The 19,032-nt window shown below is 42.6% G+C and overlaps 1 protein-coding gene across 3 annotated transcripts in view; it reads right to left on the reverse strand.

Annotated features, from left to right (window-relative positions):
• The window catches only part of CAP2 (cyclase associated actin cytoskeleton regulatory protein 2), a 140,018-nt gene that overhangs the window by 72,633 nt on the left and 48,353 nt on the right, over nucleotides 1-19,032 (reverse strand). For all 3 annotated transcript variants that reach the window (XM_029945355.1, XM_029945354.1, XM_029945353.1), the window contains one exon: nucleotides 12,520-12,597. In XM_029945355.1, coding sequence (XP_029801215.1) covers nucleotides 12,520-12,597 — 78 coding nt within the window. The remainder of the gene's footprint in view (nucleotides 1-12,519; nucleotides 12,598-19,032) is intronic.

A 19,032-nucleotide genomic window follows, 5' to 3' on the forward strand; every position in this document is an offset into this window, starting at 1 on the left:
AGAAAGAAAAATACTGGTCCTCGAGGCAGCTGATCTGCCAAAACCTGACAAGAACATTTTTTTCTTGTTTAATTTATGAAAAGAAGTATCATCAAAGGAGAAGCATATTCTCTAGGCACTTGCCACTGGAAACCTAAATAAATATGAAGCTGCCGTGGGGGAAATAACGTGCGGCAGGATGGTAAGGAAAAAAGCTTGTGTGTGTTTTCTTCTCTCCAAGTTTGGGAAATGATCCCCTTCAAAATAAACTGCCACCAGCAAAGGCTCCCTTGCTCAAGTGAGGAGGTCAGAGGCTGTGAACTGGTGCATTTTGGTTGATGGCTCTGACCGGGTTGACTCGTTCCTGGTTAAAATTTACGTTTTACGGTCTCTGGAAGGCACAGCACCTCGGAGGGCAGGAATCAGCCTGTCTCCTCGGACACTTTACTCCGGATTATCTGCAGTGTCAGTGCTTAGAGAAGTGCCTGCATTTTCAATTAAGAGCTAACTATACAAATTAAAAGTCCTGCACAGCGAGGTTAAATCTAGCCCTCCCTCGTCAGTGCACATAAACACTAATATCAAATGCTGGTTTCTGTCATGTGACCCGTCGTCCCCCCCCCCCCACATACAAATATAGAACATGACCATAAAAAGTAACGGACTGTGCCCTCCGCTAAGTAATTGATGCCGGCGGATCCAGACTAGCACGCCAGCTGCAGTCACCTTCGCCGGGTCCGTGTGTTCACATGCACGGCTTTGTACAGATGCACAGAATCTCCGTCCTGCCAACAGGGCCCGAGTTAAGGCTACCGAAACCGCGAGAAAATGGCCAATCCAACGGCAGAGACATGCGTGGCTTTTAAAAAGATTTGTGGAATGACTCAACAGCCTCTCTTTAAATTAATTTCTGATCCAGGTCCTACAAGAAAAACTGTGGCCTTTCTAATCTTTTTTTTCCCCCAGCAGATTTATGGTGACTAGCAACCAAATATTTAGCTTCGCAATGGAGAATGATAAATAGTAACTATTTTATTAAAGATGCAAAGCGATCCCATCATTGGAATAAAGGGTCATATTCTAACCTCTGAGGAGAGTTTGCCTTCGTCCAGGCAGTCTGGAACGAAACAAATTTAGTATGAAATAGTTGATAAAACAAAGGACGTTATCCTTCTTTATTAACCTTTACCCCTCGGATAATCCCCCAAATCCCTTGTGTGTGAAAACTACCTCACTTCCTTTGGGCAGCCATTCATTATCTAATTCAAGTCTTACACAAAGAGAGATGAGCTAATGTGCTTTATCAGATTAAAAAAAAAAAAAGTCACCACCGGGAATGATGGCCAACAGGACAGGATCTTAGCAAATCCTTTCTGCCTCCAAAGTCCTGGGCTTCTAAATACCTTTAAAGCTACTAACCCAAGGTCACAGCTCACAGGCCCATTGACAGCTTTATTTTCCTAAAACAAACAGTCTGGGCAAAAGAATGACAGAATTACCGTCCCTTCTGATTATCTTCCTCTCTGCATCCTGATAAACTCCTGATTAGCTTTCCTGTGGGCATTCAGCACTGACTGGGTAGCTTCAGGCTGTCAACTCAGGCAGACCCCAGTGATATCACACAGTCCTCTTCCTTTCCTTCCTCCCCTGGTGCTTTATTTTTTGTAGGCCAGCATCTACCTCCAGGCTTCACACGCTGGCCAGGGCTTCATTTCCAGGGTGGTTTTCTCGCCACGGAAAGGCGCATATGGACAGCAAAGGCTTCTTTTGGCTCCGACTTCACCTACACCACCCTGATCTACTCAGAAGGCTGCAGGTTACACACAGGCAATCCTGCAGGGATCAGTATGCACAGACTGTGCTGAACACAGGTTTTAAAGGGCCTAAGTCTATATACTCTTCTTTATAAATTAAAATCATGTATTTATTGCCTTTGGTTGCCATTGCGTCGGAAGTGTAGAGAGAAACAGTCCATTCAGTCATATCAGTAAGAGCAGAAACTTATGCAAATTCATGAAGCATGAATGTAGAGTTAATTTGGAAAAAACTATAAGGTGAGCCGCTGGTTCGATGCTCCAGGGCTACTCCTTCTGATTGCTGGGAAATAAGTACTAAGTGAAAACACAGCTAAGTCTGATACAAAGGATACAAACTTTTTATCTTTTATTTCTCTTCTTTTGTTTTTCAAGATAAATGTGGAATTACATATTTAAAAGTCCATTTAAAATACTTGCTTGGCTCATACAGCAGTTACTTAGCAGAATATTTTCTTGATGTCTTGATTTTTAAATGTCCTCAGGAAAAAAAAAACCCACACTTTTTCAAAAAATACTTTAAAGCAGGCATTCATTTTACATTAGGGCCAGAATTCCTTTATTGCATTGTGTTATCTGTCATATGCCCCCTCGCAAGAGAATTTAGTGGCGCTGATCATGGCCAAATCTCTCAAGAAAATTCAGCAATCCCGGTTGAGCGATGACGCGGTGACATTTTCTGGGCACAGACTTAGGCAACACTTGGGAGTTTAGATTTGTTTGCTTTTCCTTTACAATTTCCAGACCTGCCACCAGCACCACCTAAATTGCCCAAGGCATGCTCGGAGAGCAAAGTTACAGAACGGCTTTGTCTGACATTTTAAAATATGGGACAATAACTCAACATCGTGTAGTTAGGGTAAAACACCACAGAGGCAACGAGGATGAAATCACTCCAATTAAAAAAAACCTTTAAGGGGCGCTTGGGTGGCTCAGTCGGTTGAACATCCGAGTTCAGCTCAGGTCACGATCCCGCAGTTGACAAGTTCGAGCCCCGCACTGGGCTCTGTGCTATTAGCTCAGAGCTTGAAGCCTGTTTCAGATTCTGTGTCCTCCCTCTCTCTGTCCCTCCCCTGCTCATGCTCTGTCTCTTTCTGCCTCAAAAATAAATAAACATTAAAAAAATTTAAAAACCTTTAAGATATTTGTATATCTGTATCTATGTCTATCTCTCTTTCTATATATATATCCAGATACACTAAAAACAAATTCAGCCATTGGATTTGAAGGTTTTCTTGTCTTTCTCTGGATGGTTCCTGGGGGATTAATTGAGAAAAATCTGAGGGAATGTTTAGAAAGACGATAGTTTTCCACTGAGAAGACCTCACGTTAGCCAAACCAAGTTACCCGTGCAGACTGGCTAGACACTCACCACACCTGAGAACACCTTCTTCCCAGCATACAGGTTGATGACATTTCCCAGCATCCCTTGCAGCTAGGAAAGGCCATGGAACTGAATGAAGGTGGAAGTGACATATGCCGCTTCCTGGCCTGTCCCATCAAACCTTCCTAGGAATGATCCAGCTTTCTCGTTCCTAATTCAGTGGCTGAGGATGTAGAGGAGGTAGGACCACAATATGAAAGAAGCCTGGCTCTTGAATGACCTTGACTGTCAGCCAAAATCAGCAGAGCAGACCTTACCGAGCAAGGAGAAAATGTCTACTAGGGTATGCCTCTGAGATCTGGGGACTATTTCCTAAAGCAGTTGGATGCCCCTAACAACTGAATTCATCTCTTCAGTCACCTGACACTCCCATGCTTTTTCTAATCTAATCCTCACATTAGCTCTCTGGGGTACGAACTATTATCCCCATTTTATTATTATTCTTTTAAGTAGACTCCACACCCAACGTGGGGCTCAAACTCATGACCCCCAGGTCGAGAGTCACATCCTCTCCTGACTGAGCCAGCGAGGTGACCCTCCCATTTTAAAGATACAGAAACATAGGCTGAGTTTAACTGTCTTTCCCCAGGTGGGCAACTTATGTGAGTTGGTTTGGTAAGAATGGCTCAGTGTAATCGTATTGTGGACTTTACCAGACTAACTTGCCAGTGGTCACCGAGAAAAAGAGAGAAGATGCTCCAATTTAAGGAGACTCTGATCAATGCAATTTTCTTGCATTTGGATTTGCAGAGCCAATGAGCAGATCCAAGTCCAAAGTTTCTATTCCTGATGACCCTCACAAATTGGTGTGTTTTATAAAAGTCTCAAACATATTCATGCCTAATAATCTGGATCTATCATGCACCAAGGAATTACCTAAAGTCCTAAGGTTACTGCTATTAAGTCTTCTTTTTAGTTTAAGATGAACAAATTATTAACAAACTCTTAATGCTCCCTGCATTAGAAAATCCGTTCAATGGGTACGTTGAGGAGAGCACTGTGCAGGGGTATGCATATTCCCTCACAGAATGGGAGGAATGAGGAGAGGCAGCGCTCAGCTCCCTCCCCTTCTAATTTCCAGACGTATAAACAGTGAAAGGACAATCAGTTAGATTCCTGCTCTATACACAGGAAGGTACTATTTCTTCTTACAGTGCAAGTCCAAATAGAGACAGAGAGCAAGTAGAAGAAACTTTCTCTCTCTCTCTCTCTCTCCTGGAAGAATAAAAACCCCAGACTTCCTTGTCTTTTCAATAGAATAAAATCCACAGTGGCAGTCAGTGGCTATAAATCATCTTCCCTGAACTTGGAAACTTAGGGTTAACATTTTTTATCCATGGAGTATACACATGTGCGTGCGTGTGTGTGCACACACACACACACACACACACACATTTCACTGTCAGGTCTTGGCAGCATGAGAAATGTTGGAGAAAATATGGAAGGTATATGTGGGAGGGAACAAGAATGCCTTCTGTAATTACCCATGGCACGTGAAATTCACCAGGCCTAAGCATCCTCTCTGCTCCTGCCAATTAACTGGGGCTAGACGTAGTGGGCTTTGGGAGGGAAACCTCCTGGGAACCCCACGGTGACAGCCTTCCTTGAGCGTGACGCCCATACCTGGCTTCAGAGGCACTGGTCTACTGGAGATTACATTTTCAGCGCAGGGTAGAGTTTTGGAGTCACCTAGGGTAGAGATGATTAAAGATCCCATCTCTCTCAGGTGGTATGAGATATTTCAATGCCAAAAAACATGTGTTTCACCTTTCCTATTCAAGAGAACATTTGCTATGTTTTTTTTAAATTTTTTATGTTTATTTTATTTTTGAGACAGAGTGAGAGACAGCAAGCAGCAGAGGGGCAGAGAGAGGGAGACATAGAATCCCAAGCAGGCTCCAAGGTCTGAGCTGTTTAGCACAGAGCCTGATGCAGGGTTCAAACTCATGAACCATGAGATCATGACCTGAGCTGAAGTGGGACACTCAACTGAATGAATCACCTGGGAGCCCCTGGTTTTTGTTTATTTTTAATAATTTTTTTAGAAAGAGAGAGTGAGTGGGGGTGGGGCAGAGAGAGAGAGGGAGAGAGAGAATCCCAAGACAACTTTGCATTATCAGTGCAGAGCCTGATGCGGGGCTTGAACTCATGAACCGTGAGATCATGACCTGAGCTGAAATCAAGAGTCGGATGCTTAACCGACTGAGCCACCCAGGCACCACTGCAGTTTTATTTTGACACGCAGCTCCTATAAATGACCATGCAGGGTGGCTCTTCTTGCATGTAACGTCTGTGGGAAGGACTCTGCATGGGGAGTAAGTGAACGCGGCCCGAGTCTGGGTCTGGTGGCCCGGTTGTTAACTGAACTTCATTTTTCATGCTCATGAAAAACCACCTGTTGTAAATGTAAATGAATAGTTGAGTTTTCCAGGTTCTCTTGAAAAATTCTGCACTTACAGAATGGGGACTTGGCCACTTTCCACGTGAGAATCCGTTCCTCAACTGGGAGAAGATAGGCCTCATAAATTGTCACTGAAATTCCTAGACAAAAACACTGTAAGGACCAGGCCATTCTTCCACCTAAAGATTATTTTTGTAAATCACTATAAGAGGAGAGAAGAAAAGCATGAGATGTTCTGCCCATGATTTAGAACTTGTTCTGGGTCATGAGTGTTGGAACAGATCAACAAGAGGGAGGTGATGAACCATTACATTAGTCCTTCATGAAATCGGTTCAGTGGGTCCACAGAAGGGACTAGAAGAAGAATATCAGAATGGATTACACCTGGTAAGCATAACTGTGGCTTTGTAGAACTGGGTGGTGAAACAAGACATACTTCTTGTATGGGTCCAGGGTTGAAGGAAATTTTGGAAGCCTTTATGTTGGAGAATATAAGGAACACATTTTTTACTCCAAAGTAAGAGAGGAAAGTTTGACAATGGCTGTCACCATTGTCACACGGGGCTGCAGACACACCTCTTATCCTGCTTCTCCCAGGAGAGGAGGGGTGAGTGTGGGTGGAGGAGGGTGCAGGCAGGAAAGAGAAAGCAAATAACGGGGAGGCATCATGCTTCAGTTTGTGGCTCACGGCCTTATTTAAGAAACCAATTAATTATTTTTAAATCTGGCCAGGAGAAGGGAATGAAGGCAATCTGTATTACCTTTCTATGGCTGCATAATAAATCACTACAAGCTCAGGGGCTTAAAACAACATCCATTTATCACCTCACAGCATCTGTAGGTCAGAAACCTAGGCAAAGCCAGGCTCTCTGACCAGGGTGTTGGGGCTGAATCAAGGGGGGTCGGCAGTGTTCCATTTGAGCTTGGGGTCCCTTCCAGGGCTCATGTGGGTTGTTGGAGGGACTGGTCCATGTTTTGCTGCTGGCTTCTGGCAGGGGCCCCTACAGCTGCCCTCTGAGATCTCGGTAGCTCAGGTCTTCAGAGCCAGCAGGAAGAGTCTCTCTCCAGCCACCACGAGGTCTTATGTGACATAACAATCGCAGGAGTGACACCCGGTCTCCCTGCTCATAACCTAATCAAAGGAATGCCATCCCACATCACAGATGCCACCTATGTTCTAGAAGAGGAGTGTCCATTAGGCAGCAGGGCTCTCAGGCCCATCTTGGAATTCTGCACACTCCAGCCTCCTGATAGTTAAAAATCCACACAAATCAACAACCATCAAGCACCAACCATCTCAAACAGCCTAATATGTGCATGTCTGCATTTTCCAAACCGGTGCGTTGGCCTTCTGTAGGACATGAGTACATGTCCCTCTTCTAGAAGCCTCCACAGTCAGGGTGCCTGGCGGGGCTCAGTCGGTTAAGCATCTGACTTCGGCTCAGGTCACGATCCCAGTTTGTGGGTTTGAGCTCCACATCAGGCTGTCAGTGCAAAGCCCGCATCAGATCCTCCCTCTCCCTCTCTTTCTGCCTCTCCCCTGCTCGTGCTCTCTTAAAAATAAACAAACAAACAAACAAAAGAGCCTCCATGGCCAATTAAGTTTGGGAAAATGTGGGTCTAATAACATTTAACATTTCTTTACTGAACAGAGTATGGGATTTCCACAGACATCTTTCACTCAGAAAATATTTTTTGAGTTTGTGCTAATTAAATTCACCACATTATTAATATTAATATTACTGTAATACTAATACTATATTAGAAGAAGTTGTATTACTACTCTTGTATTCTCATTTTATTTCCTCTGTGATGCCTTTCCTGATCACCTTTGTCTATGAGATCCTTCTTCTCTAGATTCTGGTACACTAATGGTTTACCTTGCTTGATTGGCAGTTTGCTTATAATTGATAAATATAAAATCCTTGTTGATGGTCGTCCCCTACTAAATTTAGTCTCTTTGAAGCCTGGAACTCTGGTTGAAAGCCACGGTGTAGAGTGCTGGAGACAGCTGCACAGTGTGAAGCATGGTGAGTGAGATTTCTGGGGACTGGAGTTATCTGGGGGCAATCTATCAGCTTAGGGACTAATGAGCAAACCAGTCACCCTCTCTCTGAACCTCTCCTGGCTCACCTTTCAATCAAAAGTGTTGCAGGAGATGATCTCTACAGTCGCTTCCACCAATCTGTATCTGCCTGTCTTCAAGTCCTGCCCCATCACATGGGTGTCTTTATGGTGGCTGGTCTATGCTATGCACTTCGAAAAAAAATATGTTTGTTGACTTTTGAGCTTGCATTGTTGTGGGTTCCTGTATTTTATCAGCGGTCTTCTGTGTTCTAGCAAGTTACTAGCTTCCAGCTGGCCAGGGCACTCACCTCAGGCCTCGGGCATCTAGCTTATACAAGCCACAGGCCACAACTGACCTAAGGTAGCTTTGACTTTGCACTCTGCTTCTGCAGTATAGGGGGGTCTTTGTTAACGGGATGGAATGCAACCCCCTGGGATTTCCAGCACCTGCTGTGTCTTCTTTCCCAATGCCTGAAACTCCTGTTAAAGATTCATTCTCTACCCTTTTCTCTTAGAGTTCTATTACAACTCTAAAGAAATAAATATAGGAGTTACTATTTAGTAACTCACTCTGTTGGGAGTAAGGTGCCTTGCAATAGGCATGTAGTGGGCAAGAAAGAAACCTCTGATGTTATGAGTCCCTAGGATGTTGGAGATGTTTGTTACGTAGCATAGCACCATCTGCTTCGATGCACAAATGTCACGAGGAAAGAACGGGGCGGGGGTGACATTTGGTTACTAAGGGATTTTGTGGGCATGAAGATTTCAGGTGGTGATGTCTAAGTTCTCGCTGCTCACAGTTGATTGGCATCACCCAGGAGCTGGCTAGAAATGCAGACACTTGGGCCTTACCCCACACCTACTGAACCAGACTCTGCACCTCTAGGTGATTCAAATGAAGATTAAAAATTTGAGACTCAGTGGCCGGGAAATGCAAGTCTGAAGCATCTGAGAGAAATCTGAGCTAGAGGTGTAGCTGGGTGCAATCTACATTCCACAGGTTCTTAAGTGTGGGCCTTGGACCAGCCGAATCGCCATCACATGGGAACATCTTTTTTGAGAGAGAGAGAGAAAGAGAGAGTGTGAGCAGGGGAGGGACAGAGGGGAAAGAGGGAGACACACACACACACACACACACACACACACACACAGAATCTCAAGTAGGCTCCAACCTGTCAGTGCAGAACCTGCCACAGGGCTTGATTGGAGATGATGAATCACACGCTTAACCAACTGAGTCACCCAGCACCCCCCATGGGAACTTTTTCGGAAATTCAGATTCTTGGGCCTCAACCAAGATCTACTGAATCAGAAACTGTAAAAGGGCCCCAGAAACCTGTGTATTAACAGCCCTGGATGTGATTTCAATACACACCAAAGTTTGGGAGCCACGGGCACATACAGTGAGCTGAAATAGCAGGAAGTACTCTCCTGAACGAAGGGAGGGAGGAGATGTGGGTGGCTATCACACTGTCCCCATGAGAAAATGCCACCTGTTTCATGGTACTTTCCTTTATGCTATATCTTCTAGAAGGTACATGGGGACAATCAAGGCCTGACCTCTTAAATCTGCTGTTCTATCTGGTGGCTAAGACAGTGCTGTGGGTAAGGACGCAGGGGGCAGAAAGGGAGGTGGACATCAAAAAACTGCTTTGCCTTGTGCCTCCCTGATCCTGCTGGGCCTGATCTGCTTGGAGCGCTGTGATGGATGCTACAGAAAACACTTCCTGGGAAGGGGTCTCCTGGAACAGACCCATGCCTCCCTGTTTTATCAAGAACGCAATAGAGGGGCGCCTGGGTGGCTCAGTAGGTGAAGCGTCTGACTTCGGCTCAGGTCATGATCTCATGGTTCTGGTCCCGTGTCGGGTTCTGTGCTGACAGCTCAGAGCCTGGAACTCGCTTCAGATTCTATGTCTTCCTCTTTCTCTGCCCCTTCCCTGCTTGCTCTCTCTCTCAAAAACAAATAATGATGATGATGATGATAGTAATAATAAATGCAGGAGAGTAAGAACGGGGAACCACAGCTGTCATTCCCAAGAGTCCGCACAGCCACTTCTAACCCCTGGGCGTCCCTGACCGCAGCCCCCTTTGGAATGTCACGGGTCTGCAGCACTCATTCATTCCTTAACTCCTTCACTTTGCACAGTATTTAACGGGTGACTTTCATGTGCCAGGTTCACAAGACCCATGGAGGGGTCTCGTGTTTAGAAAAGGGACTGGCGGCGCAGAGGGGCGGGCACCAGCCAGGAAGGCCACGATTCTTCCCTGCACCTGAGGCTCCCAGTGAGGCACCGAAATGGTGCTCCCGCTTCAATCACAGAAAAGCCGGCTAATGATCTTCTAGTTTTATTGTTCCCTCTTGCAAAGGTGGGGGCGGGGAGGGGAAGCTGGGGGTGAGAAGGCCAAGGAGGAAAACGCATCCACAGCAGAACACACAACATCTCCATCCTTACCAAGCCGCCTGCCTCGGCTGTGCGCTAACTGCCCATTACACAGGAGGGAGGTGATAGAGTCATCCGGGCTGGGGGGAGGTGGCCGGGACCAGCCCACAAAACTCTCAAGGCCAAGACCAGTCCTTGAACCACTTAAACCAGACCTTCTTGAAGTGAGACCCAGGTGCTGGTATTTAAAAAAAATGTTCCGGGGGATGCCATCACAGAGGCAGGGCTGGGGGCGCTGCTCTAGGGAGGGTCACGGTCACGGGTCTCCCCCCTTTATGGAGCTGAGAGCTTCCTCCCCTGAAAGTCAAAGTCCCAGTGTTTCAGGATGCGCAGCAAAACGTCTTCAGTTCCCAGAGTTTGTTTCAGAGTTTAAAGTGAGCTATTCAACTTAAGCTACATTATAATGAACATCCAAATATGTTTTATATTTAATTATTTTTAATTTTTTTATTTTGTAAGAGAGAAAGCATGGGTGTGGGGGGGGAGGGGTAGATGGGGAGAGAGAGCTGAGTGTGAAGCCCAATTCAGGGCTTGATCCCACGACCCTGGAATCATGACCTGAGCCGAAATCAAGAGTTGAATGCTCAACCCACTGAGGCACCCAGGTGCCCCTTTTATATTTATATGGTTTTACCAAACTTAGTGAAAAGAACAATTCTTTTTTTTTTCTTATTTAACACTGTATGCTGGTTGTAGATCTATTTTTTTGTTTTTTTGAGAGAGAGGGCACAGTGAGCAAAGGGAAGAGAGAGAGAGAGAGAGAAAGAGAGAGAGAGAGAATATCCCAGAAGGGGCACAGGGAAAAAGAGAGAGAGAGGGAGAGAGGGAAACAGAGAGAGAGAGAGAGAGAGAGAGAGAGAGAGAGAGAGAGAGAGAGAGAGAAGTAGGGCTCACCTGATTTGGGGCTAGACCTCACTCAATGTGGGATTTAAACTCACGAATCATTAGATCATGACCTGAGCAGGAGTCGGATGCTTAAAGACCATATATCTACTTTTTAGTGAATAATTTTATTCACTACACAATCAACATGGTCAGAAATGGTTATCCTAAATCCTTGGTAGAGAGCACCATGTTATTTACATGAGACAATGTTTGTGGTTTGGGCAAGGTTGGGGGGTGCGTGCTGGGTTTAGAATACAGTAATTTCAGAATGGCTTGGGGAATGGGAAGGACCCCTGCCAACCACCACTTTGCTCTTAACATCCACTATTTTTAAAATTTTTAATATTTATTCTTGAGAGAGAGGGAGAGCATGAGCAAATGTAAGTGAGGAAGGGGCAGAGAGAGCAGGAAACATGGAATGTGAAGCAGGCTCTAGGCTCTGGGCTGTCAGCACAGAGTCTGACGCAGAGCTTGAACTTACAAACCACGAGATCATGACCTGACCGCAGTTAGATGCTTTACCAACTGAGCCACCCAGGCGCCCCAGATCCAGTATTATTTTTATATGAAAGTTTACTCTGGACGTGGCAATGTGATGTTGGGTTAAAGGTTGTCAGAGACGGCACTGGCATTCCCTAACTATCCATCAACATGATACATTTAAGAAGCACTGACTTAGCCTCTATCTATGCCAACTATGAAATCAAAGCTAATCAAAGTCATAAGGCAATTTATAGATGATAGACGTGAACAGGTTTTGATAACAAAGTAGTACAAAATACGAACTAAAAATGAGTAGTAAATTCTTTCTCGGTTAGTAAAAATGGTTGTGAGGCTAGTTAAAGGAATAGGCTACATTCTCTTTTATGGTAATATTCCATGGTGTGTGTCTGTCTTTCTATTTATCATTCTATCTATCTGGTTATCTATCTGATCACATCTTTTTAAAAATTTTTTTTAATGTTTTTTCACTTTTGAGAGAGAGAGTGCAAGCTGGGGAGAGGAAGAGAGAGAGAGGGAGACATAGAATCCGAAGCAGGAACCAGGCTCGGAGCTGTCAGCAGAGCCCAACGCGGGGCTCAAACTCATGAACTCTGAGATCATAACCTGAGCTGAAGTCAGATGCTTAACCAACTGAGCCACCCAGGCGCCACTCATCACATCTTCTTTATCACAGTGAGAGAGAGTAAGCACACTTAGCCGGGTGAGCACCACATGATGTACAGAGTTGTTGATTCACTCTGTCATCCACCTGAAACTAACGTGGCATTGTATATGTCAACTACATTTCAATCGAAGAAAAAGAACAGGCTACAGATGACATAAACAGATTGATCTTTTAAACTGGTGATGTTAACTGTTATTGTATGAATTTGGCCATGAAAAGATGATGAGGACAGAGAAGAAATGTTCCATGTCAGCGACAGACCAATACACTACACATCTCGTTCTTGGGATGTCTCTCAGAGGAAATAGTTCTGCTATTTTCTTGTCTGATTCACGCTGCCCATTCTCTAGGCAGCCCTGCCTCTTGGAATAAACTCTTACCTCTTGGGGTTGTTGGTACTGAGAGGCCATCAGAAGGAAAGCCCGCTGGGCCTGGAAAGCACTATGCACCATTTCTGCCTGGGAACAAAGAGGAGGAGGCAAATTTAGACGTTTGAGCTTCAAAACAAAGTTACCATATGATCCAGCAGTTCTATCCCAAACCAAAACCTCCAAAACAAAAACATACGTCTACTTGCTAATGAATGTTCACAGCAGCATTCTCCATCGGAATCAAGATGTAGAAACAACCAGAATGTTCATCAAGTGATGAATGGATAAACAAAATGTGATATATCCATTCAATGGACATTATTCGGCATTAAAGAGACGAAGTGCTGATATGTGCTACAATGTGGGTGAACCTTGAAAACGTGCTGAGTGAAGGAAGCCAGTCAAAAGAGACCACATTTGTATGATTCCATTCATATGAAATGTTCAGAATAAGCAAATCTAGAGAGACAGGACATCCGTGGTTGCCCTGGCCTGTAGGAGACAGGAACGGAGTACAAGGTTTCCTTTGGGGGTGATGTTGGAGTCACATAGTGACTCAGGGAATATAATAAAACCACTGGACTGTTCACCTTAAAAGAGTGAATATTATTACGTGTCAATGACTTCTCAATAAAAGCTGTTAAAAAATGTCTGAGTCCCAAAGTGCAATTGTTTTCAAAGACTATCTCTCTGGTCCTGATTCACAAGGTGCCCAGATCTGCGTGTGGAATGCCTTCTAGTGAAAAGAAAATTGTCCCTTATGTTATTCCCATAAATATATGCTGACCATGACCCCACAGCTTCTAGAAATGACCATTAAGACCTATCTGGAGGGCACCTGGATGGTTCACTCGGTAAGTGGCTAACTTCGACTCTGGTCAGGATCTCATGGTTTGAGGGTTTGAGCCCCACATCGGACTCTGTGCTGACAACTCCGAGCCTGCAGCCTGCTTCGGATTCTGTATCTCCATCACTTTCTGCCCCTCCCCTGTTTGTGCGTGCGCTCTCTCTCTCAAAAATAAATAAATGTTAAAAAAAAAGATCTGGAGATTTCAGTGCTATAAAGCAGTCATGAAGGAGGGGATGTCTTCAAATACAGGATATCATATTCTCTTATCCTTACCCTCTACTCACTCTTAACTATTAATCCTTTAATTTTTTTAATTTAAAAAGTCACACAAGAGTACCGAGAAGAAAATAATTCCAAATACTTGTATCACCTGCAAGTGACCATTTGGGGCAGAGTTTTTCTAGGTTTTAAGAAAATGCACATAGCTGTTTTCATAAGACAAAGTATAATGGCTGAGAATAATTTTTAAACACAAATAGTTACAAATATTAAAGTTTAAGAAAAGGCCTCACAATCTAGAAATAACCTTTATTGACAACAGATGAATGGCACTGTATCGCCTTTTAAGATCTATATGCACAGACTTTTATAAGATGGGACCATCTGGGTACTATTTTTTTAAGATAAAAAGTATAAATTTTGATTATGGTTGAATAGTAGACATGAAAGAGAAGGAACTGGTAAACTTAAAAGTTTCTGCACAGTAACAAATACTATGTCTTAAGTAATCATTCCAAGGTAAAAAAAATATATGTCTTTACATATATTGTTACAACATTAAGAGATGGAAATAATTATGTATTTGCATTTTAAATTACTGGTATAATTTTAGACAATATTGACTGACTCCTTGCTAGTAAAGATGAGAATTAAAGAGCTTTCCTACTTTTTCTCTATCTCTGGCTCCCTGGATTCCATATGTTTCAGTTATTATTTTTCTTTTGCTCCATTTATAGCATCCGCATTCTATCTGTAACATTAATTCACAGACTTGAAGTTTAGTTCCACATTTAAACACATCTATGTTTCTCACCAGTCATTTTACCATGAATTCTCGGTATCTAGGTTATTTTGCTCTGTTGTTTTGCTGGCCGAACCTCCTTATCAATTGTTTTCTTCAGAAAAGATCTCCAAGTTGCTCTTCACCCTGCAAGTCTGGACACGTCTCCCTGTCATCTTTGTATTTTCACAGCATCTTGGCTGAATATAACTGCCTTGGGTCACTTTCTTCCTCCATTTTCAGGGAACATGGCACTAAATGTGGCAATGGAGAAATCCTTTCTCTTGCAGAATTTCTGGCTTTTTCTAGTTTGACACCTGAAGAACTCTTTCTTTACCCTTGGGGTTTAATAGCTTAACTGCAATGTGTTTGGGTCTTGAGCATTCTATGTTGTATCTGCCGGAGTAGGCTTGGCCCCTTACTCATTTCTAGGAAAGTTTCCTTGTATCACTCAAGATACCTCTGTTCCATTTGTTAGAATCTGTTCAGGGACTTCATTTATTATCTTCAGATCGTGTAATATTTGAGTGTCTTCATATCTTTTAGATTCCCCTGGTCTTTAATTTCTTTGTCCTTCATCTGTATTTACTGTTATCATAGGAAGTCTTTTCTCTATAGTGAGTTAACAGATTTTCAACAGTCTCCTGTATACATTCACATTTTAAATTTATACATAACATTTCTGCATGAATGTTGTTTTTGTTCTTGATTTGTTAACACTCAATTTTCCTTTGCATTTCACTCTTACTCTATCACCTTGTCTTTAAGCTATTTTAAAATGTTTATACTCTTATTAAGTTCTAAGAGTGCAAGTTATACTCTTCTTAAGCCATTGCGAGGAATCTGTGTCTACTCCTTACATTTCCTTTTCTTTGAGTGTGAGCCTGCGCTTTCCCTTTGCATGCTATACTCCTGTCTCACACACTACCTCTAGCTGTCAGGAAGGTGATTCCATGAGCTGTTTGCTACTCTATTGGGGGTTGGGTTATCCTCTCTTTCAATCAAGGGTTTGTGCCCTATCAACTCTTGTAGAGCCTGATGGAATGGGACAAGAGACGGGCATCTCAGTGAGGTGATACCCAGTCTTTGAGAATTTGGGTGCTACTCATGCTTCTAAGAATAAGTTGAATGTCTTAAACCATGATTTGCTCCACATTCGTGGAACATACAGTTATGATGGAGCAGTCCGCAGATTTCAGATCATCTCTCCAATTCAGAACCCAGACATGAGCCATCATCTACACAGGGAAGCAGCCCCATGGTTCCCTTTTCCTGTTGCATACATTCTTCTCCTGATTTCATTTCCTTTAAGGAATGTCTTTAAGTGGATGGAGAATAGGGGTAGAACTAAGAACCAAAAGCTGTTTAGCCATCAGTTACAGAAATGGATTGCTTTAGGTTTTCGCTTTCTTGTTTAGTTATTATGTGATTTGTTTTTTAACCTCTTTTCTTTTTTCTTCTTTTGGTTCATCGTGGTCATACAATTCTGACTCAGTTCTAAGTTTTTTTTTGTTTTTTTTTTGGTCATACGTTTGTATCTTTTAACTTACTGACTTCACCTTTCATCTCTTTCTTGTTAGTGTTACATCTGGTTTCGGGCAGTTTCTATCTCTCTGTCATCAGGGATAAGTCTTTCTTCTCTGATAAATAAGACCCAGTATAACACATTTAATACATTTTGAAAAACAGGAATTGCACTGAATCCATAGGCTGTTTTAGGTAGTATGAGCATCTTAGCAATAGTAATTCTTCCAATCCATGAACACAGAATACCTTTCCATTTACTTGTATCAGCTTCAGTTTCTTCCATCAGTGTTTTGTAGTTTTCAGAGTACAGGTCTTTTATCTCCTTGGTTAAAGTTATTCCTAGGTATTCTACTCTTTTTGATGCCATTGTAAATGGAATTATTTTCCTAATTTCTGAATTTCTGTTATATCATCATTAGTGTATAGAGATAGGTTTCTGTATATTGATCTTATATCCTGCAACCTTACTGAATTCATTTGTTAATTCAAATAATCTTTTGGTGGCATCTTTAGAGTTTTCTCTATATAAATCTATATATCATGGCATCTGCCAATAGTGACAGTTTTACATCTGCCTTTCCAATTTGGATCCCTTTTATTTCTCTTTCTTGCCTAATTGCTATGGCTAGGATTCCCAATAATATGTTACATAAAAGTGATGGTGAGGGGAGGGAGTGACTAGGTTTTGTCATTCTACTTCATTAATACATTTTGGCATCTGATAAATTTTCCAAAATGTTTACTGAAATGAACACCTTAATCTTGTTTCTAACTTTTCTCATTATTTCTCATCCAAGGAACTTTTCTTCTTCTGAGAAAATAAGCCTCAGATCAAACCAAGATTTGTAGACCATTTATATTTAAAACAACAAATTCAATCATCATCAACGTAACAGAAAAAGTTCTATGAATGTTTAAATGATAGTACATTCTCCATTTTATAGTACACTATGTCCTCTTCTATTTGTCCTGGTGCCTTGATTGCTGGGATTATACTGCTCAAACTCTCAGTTTGGATGTTTCTTAAGGAAGAATAGAGGATTTTCAGTATTTATTGTCCTGGAGGTCCATTAGGGCCTTATGAATGCAAAGATCTGAGCTGCATGAATGTTTGTCCACATATCAAAAGGTGCACTTTTGGTAGTTCAGAAGGGCTTCTGTCAATCTCTAATGACCACATTTCTGAAAAGCAAACTATGAAGTAGAACTTCCCATGGCTTAGATATAAATAAAATAACTGTACTTGTTTAAAGGTTTCGTCCTCATCTATGACGAGCCTTGCTGAGTTGAGTAAACTGTAGTTGTGCAGAATTCAGGATCACCTGACTTCTGTGGTTAAAACTGCTAGTTCAGAGGTGCCACTAGTTATCTCAGGATGAACACTAGCATTAGTATTTATCACTTTCCCTACAAAGAATGTATAACCGTTGGTAGTAGAGTAATTTTCTGATGGTCTGATCAGTGAAGATGGCCAGTCGTACTAATTAGAATCCTTCCTAAATGGCCTTTCACTCAACAAGAGAAGCAGAGTTGGAGTGGGGAATGGCTCCGTACCTAGATACCTGCTTCAACTCTCCCTTTCACTTTGCTCATGGACAGAAATCTGATGATTCAGCTATGCACCTCTCCCAGCTCCCTGCAACTCTGGGCATAATTAGCAGACTATAAACCACATTCATGTTTAACCTCATCCGTCCGTATTCCAAAGGGTGTTAATTCCACATCTGAGATATTGTGATCCACCTGCTTTTACTGGAAAGTTCTGTGAGTCCCATCCCTCAACCAGACAGCATCTGATTTAGGAGCAATTTTACTAAACCTGCTGAGTTCTGATAACTTGAAAGGGAGAATTTGGCTCACTCAGGAAGTTCAAAACATTGTGAAAGAAAAAGCCAAACGTAGGGATTTTCAGTTAACAAAAAATAATTGAGGGTTTTTGCTGAGTTTGTTCATCACATGCGTGCAGGGCTCAGATAGCCTCAATGACCTTTGTGGGTGTATATGTGCTTCTATCTGTCTGTGAGCATGTATGTGCAGAGAGGAAAGGCAGATTGTTGGTAAGAGTCAAGGCTAGGTATTTTGTTTAAACTCGATCAACTATCATTTAGGTAACTAGGATTTTTGGATAGATGGAACCATGGATCATCTTGTTTTGTGCCCTAGGAGCACAGAGTAGGACAGAGTAGGAGAATGAACTTTGGTAATCAGTTTACAGTAAACCTCAGGACTAGGAGACACCAGCCTAATGTGACTTATTTCCATCTAATCCCCTCAGGAGAGCTGGCTCCCTGGGGAAGCCCAAGTCATCTCTAAGCACTCATCAAATCTTTGCATTGTTTGACTGGGAATGTTCCAGGCTGCAAAGTACCATATGGATGAAGAAATAAACAGGTACAACTGGGAGAAAGAGCACAGGAAAAACACTGAGGAGATGAAAAAGTATCCAGCCAGTAAATCCGATCTTCAGATCCTCTGAAACAGCATCAGCCTTCTTCTTGAGAACCAGACAGTGAGGGGAAGGGGGTCTTCCTCTTCTAAGGTCAGGGGAAACGGCATCTGTCTTTGGGTGCAATGTGTGGACTCTGGAAAGGTCACGGCCAATGCCATCTCTACCTTCCTCCCTAATTAGTCTGCCAGTGCCCTGTATTTTACAATTAGAGATATTTGTATTTTTAGATTTTATTCCTTAGGGGCCTCTAATCAGGGGCCTTTAACCCTAAAGAAGTTCCTTGAGTTTCAGCAAAGAGGGACCTGAGAGATAAAGACAAGAAAATGGGCTGATGAAAAGAGGTAACAGGATGACAAAAACTAATATGACCCCTTTACAATTTTGCTTAAAATGAAGATGCCTAATTTTATAACAATGAATGTAAGCAGATTATGAAAGGCATCTGTGTTGACATATTAAGAACCATAAAGCAAGCTTACACCGGTCATTCTCAGCCTTAAGTGTGCATTATAGTCACCTGGAGTGTTTGTTAAAACAGAGTCCTATCCCCAGTGTTTCAGATTCAGTAAGTTTCGATGAGCCTCAGAATTTATATTTCTAACAAATTCTCTAACAAATGCTACTTTCTATAATTGCCTATTAATTCTAAGAGGTCTTTTTTTTGGTCAATTCTCTTGGATTTTCTACATAGACAAT

This window comes from Suricata suricatta, chromosome 7 (assembly GCF_006229205.1).
Source record: "Suricata suricatta isolate VVHF042 chromosome 7, meerkat_22Aug2017_6uvM2_HiC, whole genome shotgun sequence".
Lineage (NCBI taxonomy): Eukaryota > Metazoa > Chordata > Mammalia > Carnivora > Herpestidae > Suricata > Suricata suricatta.